This window comes from Strix aluco, chromosome 9, assembly GCF_031877795.1.
Source record: "Strix aluco isolate bStrAlu1 chromosome 9, bStrAlu1.hap1, whole genome shotgun sequence".
NCBI classification, from domain to species: Eukaryota; Metazoa; Chordata; class Aves; order Strigiformes; family Strigidae; genus Strix; species Strix aluco.
This window is the reverse complement of record NC_133939.1, coordinates 31034573-31051104: the sequence shown is the minus strand read 5'-3', so window position 1 is coordinate 31051104 and position 16532 is coordinate 31034573. Positions and strand designations below refer to the sequence as shown.

Sequence of the window (16532 nt, the reverse complement as noted above, 5' to 3'; positions counted from 1 at the left end):
CTGCGGGAAAGGGGGGGCCGAGGCAGGAGGGGGCCGCCCTGCCCTGCCCTGCCCTCCCTGGGGCCGCCCGCCGGCCCCCCGTGCATGCCTAGTCTTGTTACCGTTGTACACGGCATCCGGTGATTTGTTTTTATTTGTTTTTTCTCACCTACCCAAATGCACTGCTGCCCCCATGATGCACCTCTGCTTGCTGTTTATGTTAATGCGCTTGACCCCACTGGCCATTGCCATCATGTGCTCGCTGCCTGCTAATTAAGACTCAGTCGGCTGTCAAATCACTGAAGCGACCCCTCGAGGCAACCTTTGACCTGGTACTATGACCTTTCACCTTTTAGCTTGGCATGTAGCTGTATCGTAGAGTCGAGTTTGGGGTTAACGTGTAGAAATGGAACATCCCCGGTTCCCCCCCCCCGCCCCCAACCCCATCCGCGGGGCGCGGGGGCGGCCGGGCCAGGCTGTGCTGGGCCAGGCCCCCCAAAGCCAGGGCTCCAGAGCGGGACCCCGCCGCCCCCGCGCCCCACCGGCCCCCTCCCTTCCCGTTCCCCCGCCCTTCCCGTCCCCTCCCCAAGGGTCCCGCGCAGCCGGCGGCGGGCGCAGGGTGCGTTGGCATGGCTTCATGGCGCGGAGGCGGCCCGGGGGTGCCGGCATGCGGCGCGCGCTCTGCATGCCCGGGCAGGCGCTGGGGCCCAGGGAGTGGGTTGGCGCCCGCGGCCCTGCCATCCGCTCCGGACGGTGACTATTAACATCGCTTCTACGTGTTGATCCTCATGGAGCTAGCAGTGCTGCTTCCCCCTACCCCATAGCCTCGCTCCTGATCGAAACCCTGAAGCTTTACAGTAGCGTAATGTTTATGCCGGTTCCTAGAAGGGACGGCTCCGACACGTTACCTGTGCCGCTGTAATGGTAGGCTAAAGTAGTGCTCCCTCGTAAAGCTTTGACCTCGCCTTTTATTTGGTAGTTAAGTCTGCTATGCTGCTTGCTTGCTCATGGATAAACATGGTGCTGCCTGGTTTTTTTGCCTTCTACTGATTTTTCTTTTTTCCTTTCTCTCTTTCCTTTTCTTCTCCATCCCTCCCATCCTCCTCCACACCCCACACCCTCCTTTTTTTCTTTTTTTTTTTTTTCTCTTTTCTTTTTTTTACTGGACTTTATTTTTATACCCATCCACCATTCAGGGAATTCCTCAAGCTGTACTTCCCCCATTACCAAAGAGGCCTGCGCTTGAAAAAACCAATGGTGCCACTGCGGTCTTTAACACTGGTATTTTCCAGTACCAGCAAGCTCTTGCCAACATGCAGTTACAGCAGCATACAGCCTTTCTCCCACCAGGTAAGTGCCTCTCATTTGCCTTTTTCTGGGGAGGGAGAAGGGGGAATTCTGGAAAACCACTAGGAAATAACGGTTTGTTGCTGGCGGCAAAGGTGCAGAGGCCTTGGCGCGGCGGCCGCGGGTGCTGGCTGCGGGCAGGCTCTCTGCAGCCTGCGGCACCGCGGTGCCGGGCGAGGACGGGCAAGGAGGTGCTGCCCGCGGGAAGGCTGGCTTCTCTCTCCTGCTCTCGGAAGCTGGGTGGGTGTTTTTCCGGTCTAACATACAAATCAGCGTCACGCTCTGTCATCCCAAATCAGAATTTGAAATCTTCTCTCTCCTTGCTCTTTCCCTCGATTAACTTCTCTTCTTTATGCATCTCTTAAGCTGTTGTATTTGTTTCTCTTTGCTGTAAGACCCCTTTGCCTTCATGTGCTTAGCAACAGTTGTTCAGTCACACACTGAAGGTTTTGATTTTAATTATGGTGCAGTGATCATAAAAGGCACAGGCAGGCAGTCTCGCAGATAGGCTAATCAGGAACCTACACAAGAAATCAAGGTCCAGGCCTCTACCACTAAAGCGTCAGGGCTGATTTTGAACTAAGCAGAGCCACGGTGCACTTGTTCTTAGTCAGGAGTGATCAAATCTACACTCATCCTAGTGTAATTGCTGAAGAGTTGGTGCCTGCACTATTAACTTAAGCGAAAATCCCTTCAGAGGACAAGCGATGGGACTTCAAGTCGGAATATCTGTTTTGGTTCTGCAAACAGCACTTTGTGAAAAATTATCTACCTAGTGTGTCATGGGAGTTTATGCCTATATGAACACAACTGAGTTAGTTTTTTACATATGAACCCAATTTAAAACAGCGCTATCGTTCTAGGAGGTATGTAGAGGGCATCTGATAGATCTGTACTCAGAAAATTGGAAGGAGCCTGTGCGGACAGCCCTTCGTAATGCAGACTAGTTGAGGGGAGGAAAGAAGATACAGCTATTCAGTCTTTATCCTAAACGTTTTTGGCAAGTGTGTTCCCAGGAATTCGGTATAATGCCTTTACCACTCTTTCTTGATCTGGCATACAACCAACAGGTATAATTTAAATGGCACAAAAATCAGTTGCTTGGTGTAATACATTGTAGTAACTTACTTAGGTTCCAAAAAGGCATTGCAGCCGCTGAAATATCTTGGTAAAAGCTTGTTGCTAAGCTTGTTGGAGTCAATAGGAGGATGATAGAATAAGCTTTAGATCAGATCCCTGGTCCACATACTAAAATCCATATAAAAATGCTTATGGAATCACAGTCCTTCCTGTAGATATTAAACAATTTCACAGATTTGTTTTGGCAAAGCGTAACTGATGTAGTTAGTAAACCACTCAATCTTCCAGCTGCCATTAAATCAGTGAGGGGCTGGATGGTTTCTGGAGGTACTCGAGCTCCTTTGGATCACGCCCTTTGAACTTAGAAACGGGGGTTATGGTTCATGTGTGCCAGACCCCGTTTTTGCCCTCTGTCACCGACCGGGAGCTTTCACATCAGCACTTGTACACAACCTACCTCGGCTCTTCCTCTGGCAGATCTGTCCTGGGACCTACAGGAGTTTGTGCAGAGGTTCTCAATGCTTCATTTGACCTTTCTTGACCACCGAAGTTTAGCATATGTTAAACAAGGAAAGCAAAGGATTTTTTAGCATGAGCTACTATAGATTCTCTTTTTTATATTTTTCAGATAGCAGCAGTTTGAGGTTTTCAGTAATCCAGTACTTTTCCAAAAGTTTGAGAATTTTATTTGCCACTTTGCCCTTTTTAGTTTTCCCCACTTAAAATTAACTAGTGTCAGCCCCGTTGGTGCACAGTCATCTGGGACTAGAGTTTCTCCGTCAGTCCCTAAGAACCAGCGGGAGAGCACAGAGCGTGGTGCCCTCAGCTGCACTGCCATGGAGCAGAGGCAGGTTAACTCAGTGGCGTCCGAACGAAGTGACATTTTTCAGGTTCAGACACCCCAGGTGTAATTACTGAGATGTGTTCTCAGCTGCTTCAGCTGCGGAGTGGGAAAACGCAGCAAGTCTGGCGGGCAGGACACTCACAGAGCCGCCACGGGGTCGGCATGTGCCCCCATGGAGGATCTCGGCAGCACCCTCCTCTCTGCAGGGTGCTTCACTCTTGACGTTTCACCCTGGAGAGTTTTCCACTCATGTCCCAGACAATCCTGGACACCTCTTCTAAATTGTAAGGTGTAATTCTGGCTGCCTGTAGGCCAGGGCATGTGAAAGCAAATGAAGGGATCGTCAGTGCCAGGGGTGGACACTGGCACTCCAGCACACTTTAACTGATGAAATGCTCTGAGAAACTCATCTTGCCGCTCTCAGATAAAGCTCCCTCTTTGCACTGCTCCCCTCTTGAGGTCTCCCAGGAGGCCTGGCTGCTGGGAGCTGTCCCCAGACTGAGAGGGGAGTCTAAAAGGTGTTGCAAGAAAGAACTGGGAACACTTGTGGTGTTGGCTAGCTGAAGTAAGTGTAGTCAGTCTGCTGAGTGAGGAGACTCTGCGCGACTTACAAGATGTTCACGGCTTGTTTTGGTACGTTGGTCCTGGCTGCTGGCTCCTGACGCCACGGCAGGCGTGCGGGCGAACGTTCCGCTGTGGGGCTGTGCACTCGCAGAGCACCGGTTACTGGGTGCTCACCGCTGCTGCACACGCTCTTTGTCCTGCAGTAACCGTGAGCTGGTGGGGGGTGTTTGTACGTGCGGACAGAGAGCTCCTACGTGCAGCTACATGAAATTCCTGCCCTGGTGCTTGTTACCATCGTGTGCCACGGCTCACTGTCTCCTCAGCTGTTCCTGGCCTGTGCCTGTCAGCCGGGTGACCAGCCAGTCTTTGGGCAGCGTAATCCTCCCGAAGAAAGGGCTCAGGGTGTAGGATACCCCCAGGAGCTGTTGTCCTGATGCCCCTGCAAGGGGCAGAGCTGCAGCAGGGCAGCTGAGCCACGTCACCAGCCGTGGAGAGGCTTCAGCCACCTCTGCCCTTAACGTGTCGCGGATTTATTTAGTTACTGCGGCTTCGACACCAGGGAGCTCCCGCACTCATCGTGGGGATGCGGTCAGTGCGCAGATGCTTTCCTAAAGCGGTGTCTCTGTAAGCACCTTCCTCCCCGGGGCTTCTGGGTCTGTGTGAAAACACTGCTCTCCTCCAGAATGTTAGGGAGGGAAGGATCAGGCACGACTGTTCACCTCGGCAGGAGTGCTTGTGCTGTCTGTGGTGATACTTTTAATTAAGATTTAGTAGATTGAACAGAATAAATAGACTGAGGGGAATCATACAAGGGAGAGAAGAGAAAAAAAATATGCTTAAAACACCAGTAAACCTAGAATATTTATAAAAAATACCTTTATTCCACTGCAGAAATAATCTGGTTGTGAAGTTATGATCAGTTAAGTGAGCATATCCTTGAATTAAAATTCTGCCTTGTACTGAAAAGCTAGGGAACATCTGAAACTGCACATTTATTATTCATGCATTCTCATTAATCAGTCAAAGCTTCTGAAGTCCGGAGGAATATTAAGGTCATAGCAAAAATTATTTTTACTACTGGTAAGAGGGTCATACAGCATTATATCTTCATATTTGCAAGTTATTGCACCCTAGCTAGTATTTTCATTTCTGCCTTATGTTCATTTGCTTCAATTCCCTTTCAAAACTGTGTGCACTGGTTATAATGGTAATGATGAGAACTCAGACTAAAATTCTGAGCTGAAAAGCTTTACAGTGGTATTTTAGAGTCATTATGAATATTTAACTCGTCTTTAGCATGTAGACATAATTATGCATGGAGTGACATAATATTCCTGATCTAATGAAGTATGTGCAACCTTATAAATAGTGCACTTCTGCACAGAGACAGAGCTCAAAGGTTCTTCTCTGTAACCTCATTAGCACCATAGCAATGTCATGAGAGGGACCAAGAAAGCAGTTTTACTTACTGCATGTACTTTATAGCCAAATTTTGCTCCATTTTTTAATCTTGCAAGTGATCCCATTGGCTTCAGCCATGATGTGTACGTGGGGAAGTCAGAAAAGCTGCCCTTCTTTTAACCTTTCTTCGTGAATATTTTCAGTCTCTTCCATGACACAGAAATAGAAGAGTAATTAGGAAACATGATTATGCCCTTTTCTTTGTAGTGTTACAGATACAGTGATGACAGAGAATAACCTTGTCCCCAGCAGTAATTACACCGACTGACTTTGTCCCTGCTTAGTTAAATGCTCTTGAGATTGTGCAAGCCACCAGAGTGCTTGGCACCGGCTAAAACGATTTCCTGTCCCCCGTTACGGTCACGTAATGTCAAGGGAGCAGCATTGCTGTGGCTCCCACCACCAGCCTTCTAGAATGTGTTTCCATCTCCACTGCAACCTCTGTTCCCAGGTTTCACAGCTTATTTCAGTTTCTGCTGTGTCAAGCATAATTAGCAGTGTTCATAAATGTTACTCATTAAATAAAAAAGTAAATCGTTTATTAAAAATGGATATTCTGAAATATCAGTATGTATTTATCTGTCATATTGGAAGCAAACCCAGAAGATTCCGAGTTCAGTCTGGTGGAAGGCATTTTGCTCTGTAAAGTTAACAGAATTACCAACTTAGTGGTATTTTAAAGATGATACCATAATGTTCCTAAAAACACCGCACTGCTGTTGGCTCTCTAGTTGCAGGGCAAAATTCCCAGGTGCTGTCACTGTAATTATTTTTGTGTAGCTGAAAGAGATTTGCAGGTTGTGAGCCCAGACACCAGCAGCTTAAAATACGTCCCCTAACATAGAAGCAAATGCTGAACAAGTATTCTGAGGTGCTGCCATGAGCTGTGTGGGAGGCTGTAGCTGCTCGGTCACGCCGCTGGGTTGCGTGTGGAGCAGACAGACCGGAGGGCAGCCAGGGTCACTTCCACGCCACCGGCAGCTCACTGGGGTCGTGCAGATACGACAAAAGTCCTGCATGCCAGATTGGCCCGGGTTTGCCTAGATGTTACCTAAATATTGGAGCAGTCCAGGTGTGGCTGATGAAACAGCATAGGTCAAGTCATCGCTCCACCCCAGCCTGCCTGAGAAGGGCCCGGCTGACAAGGCTGGGAGAGGAGAGGTGTCAAAAGGCAAAAAGATTTAAGACTGAAAGAGTTTTAAAATAAAGCTAAGGAAGCTTTTCCTAGCCGTGCTAATATTCCACGGTGCCAGAAAGGCAAACAGGATGCACCAGCACACAGTTCGGTCAGCTCCTTCCCCTTCACTGAGGACTAGTTCTAATGGATCACTGTGCTATTGTATCGTTTGATTGTGCTGACAGTTACATGCCACTGTTCCCATAATAACAATTTTTCTTCTTTGTTCAAATGAAATTTCTAATGACACGTGTGATGGGTTGTTTTAATTCTTTTCCCTTTCCAAATCCACCTTCCTGTTGCAATGCATGATGGGCAGGCTCAATATTGTGCATGACACCCGCTACAAGTGTTGGTAGGTGCCAGCTTTGTTTCTTGATTATCTTAAACCTGTGGTGCAGCTCACAGACCCTCAAAATCCACTGCTAGATTTTAACGTATAGCTCTTGTGCCAATCCATCTCCCTTAGCCTCCTGCACTAACACCTGTCAATTAAATGCAATTGTTTTATTTAATTGACATGGACACATAGACGTTGTTAATTTTGTATAGCAGTTTGTTGAATTGCACATTGTTTCTTGGTGGATTTTGATTGGACTATGAGTTCCAGTGTTTAGAAACTATCTTGTGTTAAATAAAGACTGTATCTTACCATAGCCACGTAGATGTATACTGTCCTTCAACAAGATTAATTTCTGTTTGCAGTAAATATTTGGGTTGAATTTTTAAAAGACAAAAATTTGTAAATATAAGGGCATTTAAAAATTCTTCTGTTGATTTTTGTATTGAAATGGTTAAGCTTGTTTGTGTCGATTTTCTTGATTTGATGGTAACAAGCATTTTCCCCTTTTTTTCTCTTTCATTTCCCTCCCCTCTTTCTCCCTGGAATGTTGTCCTGCTTTGCACTGTGATTGCATGTCACGCGCTGGCAATGATGTCTCGGGCTTTTTGCTGTGATAAATACCATGCTCAACTCTCCTACCACATGTCGCTCTGGTTCCCATACTGCTACACTCTTCTGTATGTTTGCTTATATGATTTTCCTTCCGAAAGTTCCCATGGTGCACGGTGCTACGCCAGCCACTGTGTCTGCAGCAACAACATCTGCCACAAGTGTTCCCTTCGCTGCAACAGCCACAGCCAACCAGGTTTGCTAATTTACAGCTTTGTTCCTTACAGACAACTTGAAATTGGTGCTTTTAATGAGCATGGGGGTTTTGATTCTACCTCTTGTTGGCCTACACATTCTCTCTGAGACCTGCAGCACAGTTTAATAAGCCTTTATCCATGCTCAGAAGGTGCTGCAGTTCCATTTCTGATGCTAAAAATAATTGATAATAGAGTTTCTGACTCAGTCTTAACATTTATGGGCCACGCTGCTTATTTCTGCTCTCAGAGATGTATAGAGGAAGGGATAATACACGGAACCCATTATTTATTTCTATTTCCTTGAAGCCGACAGTTCCTTTTAGTGCAGAACTCCAGTGAAAGCCAGTAAAACCTTTGTGCAGAGGGGTTGCAGGATCACAGTTTTAAGTCTGAATTTAGCAGTCTGAACATGTTCTGACTCTCCTCTTCCAAGAGCAAAACAAAAATGTTGGAGCATGGGCCACACAGAAGCTTCTTTTAAACCTTTGTTTCAGCTTGTGATTCTGCTTGGAAATGGCCAATTACTTGTTGCCGTAGACAGACTTCAGTTAAGAAAATGTCCATTAGAGTCTGGTTTTAGTTCTAAATAGCTGCCCCAGTTGTTGCCACGTTTGGATGTGTTTCAGGAATAGAAGAATAATGTTTTGCTAAGTAAGTAATTAAAAGTCCTCCCAGAAAAGGCAGAAATGGTGCTCTAAAGATGAGTACCAGGGGCCAGAGGAGCTGCATTCCCCACACGTACCAGCTGGAGCTGCCCCTGACAACGGAGCGTGGCCTGTTGTCTTTACCTAGCTGGGTTGTCAAAAATGCAGATTTCTGCAGTACATCTGGCTGTAAGTGCAACAGTAAACACTTTTTAAAGAGCGTCTTGTTCCTCTTACAAAAAAATATTTTTTGAGATTTACTAGGAAGTTAGAATTGCCTGTGCCATGAAGCCTTCAGCTCTGGTCGAATATGCAGGCATTGCTCTCCACTCCCTGGGAGTCACACGTGTGCCTTTTAGAAAAGGGAACTAAACATTTTCTTCAGCATTTTGCAGGTGTGGTTCTGTACGTGTAATTAATTCTGGAGGTAAATGTCAGTTTTTAAGGCAGGCTCACCTGACATACTCAGCTCCCTGAGTGGTTAGAGCTAACTCCCTGAACAGTTCCCAGGTCCCGTTGTGAAGCTGTCGGGTCTGCAGCTGGGGCTGGGCGTTGGGCAGTGGTGCCTGTGCCCGGCTGCACGTCCCGCTCTGAGCGCGGCGCGGATGGCGCTGCCCTTCAAGCCTTCCCACCTTTGCCTCTTGAGCGCTGCCGTTTTGTACTGCGCCCAGCTGTACGTTCTTTGTTAACCCATATCTCTCAAAAGTGTTATTCCAAAAATTACACTATTGCAGTGATACACAGGCATGCACCATCCCGAGTCTCAAAAGGGACCTCGGTATTTTACAATTCCAAAAAATTACTCAGGTTAGTCTGCTTAGCAGGTAGCTCTTTCTGCTCTTGAGAAATGTTTGCTGAATGACCATGTCACTCATGGGTTTAAACTAGCATAAGAATTACTTCGTGTTTTGAAAAGCTAGTTTATCGGTAGGACTGCCTCTGCATACGTGTCACTTAAGCAAGCAACCCCTGTATGCCCAAAGCATCTTAATATTGTCATTTATTGCACAGTACAGTTACTTTTAAGTGTGTCTTTATATCCTCCGTAAGTCCAGACAGTTGTGAGGGCAAGCCAAGCCACAGAAAAGCATTATTATTTTTTAAAATCATCCTCTCTAAATAACCATGCACTTTCCCAAATAGATAATAGGGAAACTTTCTGTTGTAGAATCTGATCATTTCATGCGTATCCTCCCTGGAGCCTCATAACACACTTAGTACAGTACTGCAGCCAAACCTCAATATATACATATATGACCAATATATGTATATACTATGTGAGCAATGCTGGAATTATTTAATGCCACACGATGCAATGTGCATGCATGCCAAAAGTCTTAAGATCTGGCCCTTCATCTTCATTGACTGGTGTTGAAGGTCCTTGGTATGTTCCGACAGCACTATCCCTGATGCTTCTACACACTTGGGTGCAACAGCCTGTCCTGCAGCAGTAGAAAAAAATGGTATGAGAAGCTTCATTATGCTTGAAGCACATTTCTGTACAAGTTGGCAATGTTGTAGAGTTGTGTGGAGTTGCTAGGGGAGGAGAGGGCACAAGGGGTGGAAGAAGCGACACCAAGACCTGTAAATTATTTAGTTAAGAATCCTCCCCATTCCCTTTCTTGTGCGGGTTAACAGGTCGGCCTTAGATCAGGAAAAAGAGTCTTTTCAAGTGCAACAGCCGTTTGTGGTCATACAAATCAGTTTTGTGTCGTATGCCCCAGCATGTTTCCCTGCACGTGGGCGCATCTGCCGGCTCCCTTCAGCCGCACACAGGGTGCTGTCTGTAATTCGGGGCCACTCGCGGTTCCTCCGCGCCGGCCCGCCCCGGCACTGGCCCTCCTCGGGGTGCTGGCCCTCCTCAGGGTACTGGCCCTCCTCAGGGTGCTGACCTGCGAGGCCTCTTAGGGCTCGCTCTCGCACGCCGAGGGCTTCACCCACGGGTGGGACGCAGAATATGAGTTTGTCATTTGTACTGCTGGTAATCTACTCTGATTTTAATACTCTTTTTTTTTAATGGGAAACTGAGTTGATGGGCCACTTCAAGAGAGCCACGTACTAAATTCTGTTTACGAAGACAAACATTTTGAGAATTGTTTCACTGCTTTGGGGAGTCTTCGCTTTTCAGCCGGTTGGCCGTGATGCCCGCAGCGGCCATGGGAAGAGCAGGCAGCTCTTCCGACAGCGGATTTTCATCAGCCGTGAAAATCAAGCTCAGGGCATCTTAGGTTTGGCTTTCAGAAACCAAGACGGTGGAAGCAGTGAACACTTCGCAAAATCAGACTGAAACAAGGCCGCTGTAGAATTTATCATTTTAAATGATACACTGAAAGCACAGAACTTTGTGTAGGCCAACAAAAAGGGCTATTTTCAATTACTGCACTGCATGACTTTGGTAGATTTTAACTTCTCTTATTTCCTAAACAACCAATAATACTTATTTATATTTGCCAAGTAGTACTTAACACAATGTTTTCCCGTTCTAAGTTGCTATTGTAGCACTTCAGTTGACTTTAACTTATAGTTACAATATAAAATCCACCAACTCACAGCTGATCCTCACTTTTCCAAACTTATGTTCTATAGCAAAATGCTGTGTCTCTGGGTTGGCTCCTTGCACGTGTTACTCATTGTTTAAATTTTTTACCTATAGATACCCATAATATCTGCCGAACATCTGACTAGCCACAAGTATGTTACACAGATGTAGACATTTTGTCATCAAACAGTAAGTTCCCAATGTGTTGTTCTTGTGTTTTTCTTACCTTTGTGTGTGCATAATTTGTCTTTTTCAGGGGCAGAATGTTTTTATTTTCTTACTAAGAAAACTAATATGGGGGAAGAGACTCTGACCCCACTGATGTGCCATCCTTGTCTGAGTGGAGATACCGTAGTTAGTGACCACCTTAGCTAGTGTGTCAGACCAGATGTCGGTATTAGTTTGTACATCTCCACACAGCAAAACCAGAGAGCCTAAAACCAGTTTCACCTTTTGTTTGTAAAGGGTGAAGGCTCCAGCACTGACGTGAGCCGAGGGGCAGGTCTAGGGGGGAATTGGTTATGTTAAGCTGCCTTTAGGAAACGAATTTTAGATCTCCAGATTTGGAAAGCCAGCATCTCTGAAAATACAGGTTTAGTCGCCGGCCTAGCTGAAGCCTGATCCCCCTTGCCCGCGGGTTGCCAGGCTGTGGTGCGTTATGCCCAGTACTTTCCTGGCGTGGGTGCTGTGGCGAGGAGCGGTCCCCCAGCGCAGGTGCCGTTTGTGCCCGCATTGTGTCGGTGGTGATGGCAGACAGCCTACGTCAGCTTTTTGACTGTAACCTCTATCCCGCGTAGCTCGAAACCTGGGTTTGTGTGTCTAAACTTGATTTTTTTTCCCTGTACCCTCCTATGAGTAAACTGCAGTTTCCAGCCAGTCACTACATTGCCTGTTGCCATTAAAACCGCGCACAGCGCGTCACCTTCCCTAGGATAGCTGGCGTTTGTGTTACCTTCCTCTCCCTTGCACTCCATTTCTGCTGTGGTTCTTACTGAATGGCCCAGCCAAAATGGAATTATTCCTTATGGGGAGGATTAACTGATTTGCCACGCTGGGTTTATAATAGTAGTTAGTCCTTTCAGCTGAGCATAAACGTTGTTAAAGTGCTCGAGTGACTCAGGTGGGACAGCTCTTCTGTGCAGCCTAAACTCGCTACCAGGCTTCCCTCTGCCATCAGCAGGGACTGGGGTGTCCCCGGTTCAGAGATCACCCTGAGGTAGGGGAGGACTCGCTCTCTAGAGGCGTCTCTCGAGTGACAGGCAACAGAGACCAGAGAAGTAGCTACACTGGGTGGGCAGTTGAGGAAGAAAAATTACTTGGGAACAGAGGGCCCATATTTCTAAGGATGTTGAGGTGCCTCTCCAATAGCAGTTGGGCTCCCAGGTTTTACAGGGGCAGCAGGGCCTGGGAAGAGAGCAGGGAGCAGGGGGCAGGGGACTGCTGGGCAGCGCTTGGAGGGGAGCTGCCTCCCCAGGCCTGGGCTTTGGGGTCAGGGAGGCTGCCCCCCAGATTTGATCCCACGGTGGGGGGCTCAGGAGGAGCGGGAGGCTGGTGTGTTGTGCGCTTGTGTCACGGCAGAATTCGGGTGTGAAGTGAATCACAGAATCACAGACTGGTTTGGGCTGGAAGAGATCTTAAAGTCCATCCAGTCCCAACCCCCTGCCCCGGGCAGGGCCACCTTCCACTAGCCCAGGTTGCCCAAAGCCCCGTCCAAGCTGGCCTTGAACCCTTCCAGGGAGGGGGCAGCCACAGCTTCTCTGGGCAGCCTAAGTGAATGTGTGTGGCGGGGACATCACCGAGGGGGGATCCCACTGGGGCTCGGGCACAGGCTTCCCCCGCACTCGGTGGCAGATTTCTCCATTGCAAGTGTAAAGTTTGGGCTGCTGCAGTGCTAAGAAAACTTTACAGCTGTGTTGAAAAGGCTTGATCTTTCCTTTCTAGATCATAACTAAAGAGAAACGGACAGTGTGTTTGGGTTGAGAAGAGGACAAGCTCATTAGCCATAATGTATATACCGTCAAGCAACACTCGGAAACTCCCTCAGCAGTAAGACATCACACATTGCATGTTAACGAGATGAAACGAGAACTTGGAAATCCACTGCACACTGTTGCCTATATACTTTGTACATTTAATTGATATTTGTGCTGAGGTGATCTTATTGTCTAAAAACTACAGCATTGTCTATCTTTTCTAGCACAGAAGTATGCATATGGATTTGAATATGCATATGTAGTCTATTTCCTACATAATCATGTACGTCACCTTGAAAAGACAGACGATGGTGTAACCATAAATCTATTATGTATTGGTACGTCTGTAGACCAAGATATAATTTTTTAAAGTAAGTTTATTTCTTTCAAGGTTTACAAATAACAAAGGTGCACCTTGTATTTAAAATTGCCATTATAGATGAGAGCGTGCATGCACAGTAATTTTTGTTTAAGAGTAATATTTTTAATGTAATAGATTGTAAGAAGTGGTAAGAGAGGTATCTGACAGATGAATGTGCCAAGCAAAACCACAACTGTGTATATTTTAAAGCACATCAATGGCTTTAAGTACCATGTTGTTAAGGATTCTCATGAAGTGCCATAGACTGTACATCCAATTAGAGTATTATTTCTGCAGTGTTATTTTCAGAACCACGTTTTCACTTACTTTATTAGTACTGATCAGTCAAAGGGCACCATTCTGTTTCAAACCAAAGCTGTCTCAGAAATGGCCAACTATTCCTTACAGTAACAGTAGACAGCACAAGAAAGATACTCTAGCCGTACAAATTAACCCTTACTGGACATATATATAAACTATTTTAAGGCATTGTAGTGTAATATTTATGCATATTTTACTGTATAACATGATATACGAAAGGGAAGAGCCATTTCTGAGACACAGTAACAAATGTTTGAGGAACTTCTTTTGCTTCTATTTATAGCCTCTGTCGAAAGTCAAAAGGACTATAAATGTTTTGCAGAGATGGGTTTCACTTCATCAAAGTCACGCTTTACATGGTGACTCTAAACAAAGACGAAAGAAGCACTGACATCAGATGCATGACAAACCAAAATATGAAAAAGCGGACATGTTAATTAGTGTAGAAATTGGGTGGGTTAAATACTTGGGTGAGTTTTATATGTGATTTTTTTGTTCAGATTAACTGCTTATAGCCTTAGAAAGCCTTTACAAAATAAAAACAAAAAAAATAGATGTGCATTCAAGTTTTAAGAATGGATTCATCCAAAGGAATTCCTTTTTGTGGTTTGGATGTTGCAGCTAGTAAAGGATATTTTTGCTCTGTTCAGCAAAGTGCTGAAGTGGGGGCCAGGTCACTGGTAGCGTAGCGTGGAGTGGAAGAAGCGCGAGTTCGGTTGTAGAACTCTCCATACTTCCAAGTTTACTGCGAGTTTTTATGCTTGAGAGAGATGCTTTATAGTATAAGAATGATGTGTTGATTTTACTGATTGTACTGTACATCTATTAAAGCCTTAGATTATTACATTACGGGTTAAAACCCATACCAATGTAATTTCAATCGTGTTAAGAAAGCATAGGTGACTTCACATGTTATTGTAGTTACTTAACATTATAGAATATTACTTATTTTTTTCTTGTTAAAAGTGTAGTTTTTGTTTCTTACATTTATTAGATTGTTTTCATTTTCTATTACCAGTTGAATACCATTTCAGTTTATAGAATTTTGTTTTATTAGAGTTTACTGATGACTTTTTCAAAATACAAAAAAAAAGTAGTTTTCTTCATAACATACTCAGTTTTAAATTTACATGTAGTGTCATATGAGTATTCGTATTATTGTTAACTAAATGATTTATATTTTACTGATTTAATATTACAATGTAAGAATGTCAGTCATTGTTAGTTCTTGTCTAGTTTTCATTAAAAGAACAAAGATCTTTTATATGGATATCTTATAATTATATAATCATTGCTAAGTAAGAAGTTAAGTTGTTGCTATCGCAACAATCCTGGCAGACAATTGAGTAATATTTTGATGATTTATTTTGTTTGTAATTAGTTATTATGAGAAAATCTAGTTCCTAGATATTAGAAGAAAATTTATTTTCTACTGTATCCATTTCAAATGTTAAAATATTGTTTAAATATTTTTTGAAATCCCTGAATATCAGGCCTTGTTATAAATAAGCTGCATAATCAATAGATCAAGGGACTTTTTGTTGATAATCCAAATACTCAAAGTTTACGTAACAAGAATTATAGTGTGTGTGTGCAAACTCTTGAGGGTTGATTATGCTGCAGTTTAGCATGTGGGAACGTATAGAGAGAAGGTTGACTTTTTGCACTTCTGTATATAGTCAAAAAAGAGAGAAACCTGTATAATAGTAAGATCTTATTTTGAATAAAAATGTCTATAATTACAAGGAGTTTTGTTAAGGCTAATAAAATGACAGGCTGAACAAAATTGCTTGCAAAAGTGGCACAGAGTTAGCACTCCATACCCCTTCAAAAAAGTTGCTTTGCTTTTTGTGGACAGCTTGTAGTTTGCCAGGATTTTTTCAGCTGGAAAGATATGCCATCCTTCCAAGATCTCATGACTGACAAAAGCTCCACTGGTTCAAATCTGCCTGAAAATCATTAATAAAAAAAAAAAAAACAGAAAAAAAAAAGAAAAAAAAGCAGGTACTTCAAACCATCAAGGTGAAATCATGGATCAAATATTCCGTACATTATTCAAAAACTACTGCATGTTTAAAGTATCAAAAAATATATTAAAGATATATGCTATTCAAACCAGTTTCTGACAATTTCAGTGGTTTATTGTTCACAAAAAGGATTCTTCAAAACAAATACTGACTTTCACAAAAGAGTTAAATCATGAACAGGCAAACCAAACAGCACACCGTAGCTGTAGTTGTTATGTGATTATTTTTTATTGCTGTAGTGGTCCTGTTCTTTTAGCAGGTGAAAAAAAAAGCCCTGGGAAATTTTACTGTTTTAATGGAAAGCGTTCAAGAAACCTTGTCATGATGTATGCCAAAGCTGGAAGAAAAAGTGATTAGGCCATTACTGTATCTGATCTCTCCAGTACTCACACTGAATAATTAATGAAGTTGCACTTATTTGCAACCCCGCAACTTTCATCTGCTGAAAGGACAGATGTGCTTGGTTTTACTATTATGTAATCACAGACTTACTTTTTGCTTGTAGTTGCTCCAAATTATGTACTCTGTCCTGGGCTGCAATTTGTTTTTCTGCTTATTTTATTATTACTGCTATAGTTGACCTTGCTGTATGGAAAAAATAAAGTGAAATTGCCCTAATAAAAGTTCTCAAGTTCTCTTTCTTAATTATGTTTTTCTATATCAGGTTAAAAACCACACCGCCTGCTTTTGTACACATTTTTAATTTTATCTGCACGTTTGACTGAAGGGATATAATTTATTTGTGGAAAAAAGGGGCTGGTATTGGGCTTTTTTCTTCCACAGCGCATAGTGTGTTAAATACACGGGATATATATTAAGAATGCCAAGTGTACGTGATATTTGAGTTAAATCCAGAGGATAAAAGGCATCAGGATGCCACGGATCCAGCCCCAGCTGTTGTTACCCTCTTTGCAGGTGAGGGAAAGGGACCCTCAACATCTGCCCCGGGGCCCGCGGCAGGCAAACGGGGTGCGGCGAGGCGGCGGCTGACGTTAGAGGGAGCCCCGTTTCCACGCGTTAGTCTCCCTCCAGTAGCCTCCCACAAATCGCTCCGATAGTCAGACTT

At 44.5% G+C, this 16532-nt stretch overlaps 1 protein-coding gene across 17 annotated transcripts in view; it reads left to right on the top strand.

Annotated features, from left to right (window-relative positions):
• Positions 1–16089, top strand: part of MBNL1 (muscleblind like splicing regulator 1) — a 103889-nt gene extending 87800 nt beyond the window's left edge. For 12 of the 17 annotated variants that reach the window (XM_074834423.1, XM_074834436.1, XM_074834420.1 and 9 more), the window contains 6 exons: positions 258–311; positions 1176–1329; positions 6772–6807; positions 7506–7600; positions 10899–10973; positions 12726–16089. In XM_074834423.1, the coding sequence (XP_074690524.1) occupies positions 258–311; positions 1176–1329; positions 6772–6807; positions 7506–7600; positions 10899–10955 (396 nt within the window). In that variant the 3' untranslated portion in view covers positions 10956–10973; positions 12726–16089. The remainder of the gene's footprint in view (positions 1–257; positions 312–1175; positions 1330–6771; positions 6808–7505; positions 7601–10898; positions 10974–12725) is intronic. The other 5 variants (XM_074834427.1, XM_074834428.1, XM_074834431.1 and 2 more) reach the window with 5 other exon arrangements.
• The last annotated feature ends 443 nt before the right edge of the window (positions 16090–16532 follow it).